Here is a 4,608-nt window from a genome sequence, read left to right on the forward strand (position 1 = left end):
GTTAAGGACAAATTGAATAAAGATTCAGCGTTTTCGATGCGTGGATCTTGTCGTCCGAATGGATACAAACGCTGCGGCTCGGAAAATATTCGATACAGTACCAGCTGGTGGTAGCAGAAGAAGAGGAAGGTCTCCTCTGTGTTGGAAATATCACTTCACTTGGTGTTTCCAATTTGCGCTGGTTAGCAAGAGAAAGGAATGACTGACGCGTTTTGTTAAACTCGACAAAATCGCGTAAGTGATTATTGTGCCAATCAAGAAAAAGAGAAGAATTATACCAGAAATGCAAAATAACAAAGCGTTTTCATGCCAACTAAAATCCTTAAATTCGCATAGCCCTTTTTCTTAATCGAAAATAAAAACTGTGTTCAAGTGAGATTTTATTTTGTTTTTAGTAGATGCACACATACATATACAGCAAAGTGTGCAGAATATTTTGAAATTAATTATTGTACGTATATACATACATATGCTTGATACATACGTATATACATATGTTTCATTAGTCCACAGTCGTTCAAGCAAATGGGTTAGCATTTCTGTTTTTCAGTGCCTTTGTCGTGACGCACTACCACATCTACGACGCTCATATTCGGAGTCAGGAATTGGGCAAGGTTGTCAACATCTGAGCGAGCGAGGCGGTCAAATGGATACCCCATAGCACGACGGTCTGGATAGCGACGATCACGCAAGCCACAGTAAGATGGCGCATCTTTGCACGCACCTCCGGACGGTTCATCGATCTATGACAGAAGTAGAAGATTTATTTACACAAACAAAGAAAATTTTCAATCAGAGACTTTTCCTTACCCTATCCTGATCATAATCGGATACCATAACAAACAATTCGCAGCAAAGACCGTCGGGCAAACCTTTCGGGATAAGCATATGATCAGGCCATCCACAACCACAGAAGTTGAATTCTAATTCTTCGGGGCTACCTTCTCCCGGTCGGTTTTTGTCTACATTGCGGAAGGTTTGCTCGAAGGGAATGGTAACACTGGACTCAGAAGATCGTCGTCGAATGGTATTTTGGCCAGGGTTTACTGTTGATTGAATTGATGTTAGCAGTGACCCCTGTATACATGTATAGGGGAATAATAATTTAATACTTACGAGAGACAACAAATTTGTCTAATTCTACCATCAGCAAACGTTGATCTTTGAAAAGCATTTCCTTATGGGTCTCATCTCTTTTCGGTCCCAAGAAGATCCGTACTGTACCATAACGTTGAGCACCACCGTGGTTATTGATGTTGATTGTGTAGGTGAATGGGATATGTTGAAGATGAGTGAAGCGAGCAAACACATCGCCACGTGGCACAAAGTCCATTCCACGTGATAGATCTACATCTGATTGTTGCCAGAAAGTTTGAAGAACATTTGCTTTACATTGTTTAGAAGATACTTGTACACCAGTGATAGATACATCCGTGTAATTGAGCTCGAATAGAGAGTATGGCGTGAGACGAGTTTTGTGTTCCTGGAAGATACTGTCGATGTATGCGTGCCATCTGTAGAAAGCGGGGTCTCGCATGGAAGTGGTGGAATCCCCCATTACGCCAAAGGACTCCAAATAAGAATGATCGGGATCGTGAGAGTATGAAATGAACACGTGGCCCATATTGTGTAAATCACCATACAAACTCTGGTTTGGAGAAAGAATAGATGATTCAATCAGGTTGCCCAAAATATCAATGCCACGAACTTCGTCCAGTGGTACCTGATTGCCACTTTCCTGAATTAAGAAACATTTTATTAGTAGTATTGTATATTTTGGAGATAGATAAGTGGGTGTGGTGTAAACTTACATCAGTGACAAAGCCTTGCGCTATAGCACTAAATATACGATCGCTCCAGCGCTCCAAATCACTTACATCAAGTTGAATTTGATCCACTGGTCGGTTTAGGTCTGACAATTTTGTATCTTTAAATCGTGGTGGCCAAGAGCGACTAGCCACCAATGAGTCCATTTTGGGGAAATACGCTTCCTCTATGGGATCGCGCAAGTTGTTGAAACGCAAAACTCGAGCCAGATTATTGCTGAAGCGTTCCAAGTTATACCGAGCCAATATTTGTTCATGCATGTAGTAGAAGAGTTCGCCACGACGATCTTTGTTCACAATACCACGATCGCCGGCTTCAAAGGGATACACCAAATGCCAATGCCAATGATGGAGATTGATGCCAAGATCTTCACGGAAATACCAAAGCCGATGTTCGGGATCTAAGTCGGAAGCAGAGTAATCGCTTGGAATAATAATTGGCATACGTGATCCCTCAGGAACAATGAAGACTTCTTCTCGAATCTGGCGAAGAACGCGGGAGTCCATGAACTTGCAGGGGAAGCTCTGTACAATGGATGGAATGTTCAGCCCTTTGGTGTCCTTACGATGTAGCAGCGCCACCGACAGTGCATAATTGAACAAATACGGATTCAAACGATCGCGAGCATAAACAGCAACACTCTGAAGATCGCCAATGGAATGCACACCCATGAAAATATCAATCAGGCGACCAGCAATACGACGATGAGCCGGAATGAAAAGAGAAAATTGTGCATCTCGCGCTAGTGACAGGGGGATACGTAAATCTGGAATGGATATATCCTTCACAGGAATGCGTCGCTCCGCTTGTTCACCAAACCGATTTTGCAGTAACTCACCAATGGAACTATATCGATCAGTGAGAAATTTTTCAGGCAAATCGAACACTGCGTCTTTCCCCTTCTGCACGAAAATGGGCTCGTTAGGACGATCGAAGAGCAACAGCAGATTCTTTTTGTTGGCCATTACGATGATTAAGTAGTTCCTGTGGCAGATATGGATTGAAAGACTGAATTTGAAGTTCGGGTTCTATGTGCACCACGTTTGCTTCAATACGAAACTGATGGAATGAAACAAGAAATGCACTCTTATATACTAACAGGAATTTTAATTAGTAGCTATCACTAAGACCTCTGCGGTCACATTATCACTTAATACGCGGTCACAACTGCAGCTAGATTTCGCTTTAAGCCTACTTTCTCCCATGGGTGTCTGTGTATGCCTTCCGTGTGTTACTTTCGAATGATAAATATGAGAATCAAAACGATTTGTTAAGATTTTGCACAAATCAAAATGAAATTTCCAATCATAAACACAAACTTGAAGATACTAAAGAAGATAAAAATAATGATGTAAGGGATTCTCACTTAAGAGCTTCGACAGTACAGTCTATACAGAGGGCTCCAAAATGGATTGTTGGATTGAAGGAGACATACATTATCATAGACTTAGAATTGAAAAATTTCTACGTCTTCCTAATGCCTGAAGTGTCTTCCAGGCGGAAGTATTGATGGAACAAAGTAGAAGTAGCATTACAATCTTGAGTGAAACCATAACGTTACCTTAATCTGGGTCCCAGGACATCGGAATATTGAAGGTAACGATAGAGCAGATGTATTGGCAAAAGGGAGATCTGCCATGTGTAACATTCATGCAGAACCGGTTTTCAAACCGCTGCGTGTATTCAAGAATACAATATCCTCGAAATACCTCCGAGTCGCGAATTGTAGATGGAGAGTCCAGATGGCATGGCCCACCTAAAACCTCAAGTAAACGTCAACATGGACAAACATGAAACGACGGGATGACTGGATACTCACGGCTTAACTGGCGTTCGGTCTGTCGGGGAAGAAGCAGCCAAAATGGGCATCACAACACACACTGCCGCAGTTGTAAGCCAACTGAGAAAAACGAAACGATTTTCTATTTCATCTTTGAATGCCCTGCCGAGAGAATGGCGACTCTGGGCAAACCACTGTTCAAGAGTCTCTAAACTACTGTCTGGCTTAGATGTCAACAACCCAATAGGGTTCTTAAGCCTCAGAGACTTATCCAGTCATGCTGTAAAAAACCGTTAAACAAGTTGGTAACGAGAATGAGACTACATTATGGTGCGAGCGCGCTGGTTGGGTTTTGGACGAATCACCACTTCAAACAGCCTAAACATCTGACTTGTGCACATTGGGATACATTTTATTTTACTCCGTTGGAATAGAGAATCTTGCGGACATTTTTTTTTTATTTTTACTATCCCGAGATTCGTTATTACAATCGCAACAGCCCGGGACCAATATCGGGATTTAGCTATTCATTATTTTGCAACAATTTAACTAGAAGTTGTATCAATATTTTTTGAGAAGCTCCTTTACTATATTATATAATAAATAAGAAAAGTATGGGTTTTACATACATTTTTTTATTTGAAGTGAAAATTAATTCAATAGTAACAAAAAAAAAAAGAAATAATGAGATTAATAAGGATATCTTACCCCGTCCCTGTGCAAAATCGACAAAATTGTCGATCATAATGACGTCACCTCGAGTCGATCCAAATTGCTCGACTGGTCGAGAAGAAGAGTTTCTGTAGGCATTAATCTACATCTAATCTGTATGCTAATCGACGAGGAATGTGTGAAATGGAATCTACAATTCTTTGTATCCACATTGAGAAAAGTAAGCATGAAAACCAATTTGTCTACTTAGAAATTTTAATATTAATAAATAACAATTTTATTTAATGAAAAAGAGATGTGCGGAATGCTATTTTAAGAAACCACTTCTG

At 40.7% G+C, this 4,608-nt stretch overlaps 1 protein-coding gene across 1 annotated transcript; it reads right to left on the minus strand.

Moving 5' to 3' along the window:
- Positions 1-369: 369 nt before the first annotated feature.
- LOC128865915 (phenoloxidase 2-like) lies at positions 370-2,874 on the minus strand. The gene is made up of 4 exons (XM_054106323.1): positions 1,812-2,874; positions 1,117-1,738; positions 811-1,046; positions 370-743 (listed from the first exon to the last, which is right to left on the minus strand). The coding sequence occupies exons 1-4, from the start codon at positions 2,790-2,792 to the stop codon at positions 531-533; spliced, it is 2,052 nt and encodes a 683-aa protein (XP_053962298.1). The 5' UTR covers positions 2,793-2,874; the 3' UTR covers positions 370-530.
- Positions 2,875-4,608: the final 1,734 nt, after the last annotated feature.

The sequence above is a fragment of the Anastrepha ludens genome, chromosome 6 (assembly GCF_028408465.1).
Source record: "Anastrepha ludens isolate Willacy chromosome 6, idAnaLude1.1, whole genome shotgun sequence".
In the NCBI taxonomy this organism is placed as follows: domain Eukaryota; kingdom Metazoa; phylum Arthropoda; class Insecta; order Diptera; family Tephritidae; genus Anastrepha; species Anastrepha ludens.

What these genes read in the sequence shown, in the direction of transcription:
- LOC128865915 (XM_054106323.1), bottom strand. Translation starts at nt 2,792, where the DNA reads ATGGCCAACAAAAAGAATCTGCTGTTGCTCTTCGATCGTCCTAACGAG. An exon ending in AGACAAATTTGTTGTCTCTC is followed by an intron (nt 1,047 to 1,116) that starts GTAAGTATTAAA and finishes TTCAATCAACAG; the next exon opens with TAAACCCTGGCCAAAATACC. An exon ending in CCGATTATGATCAGGATAGG is followed by an intron (nt 744 to 810) that starts GTAAGGAAAAGT and finishes CTTCTGTCATAG; the next exon opens with ATCGATGAACCGTCCGGAGG.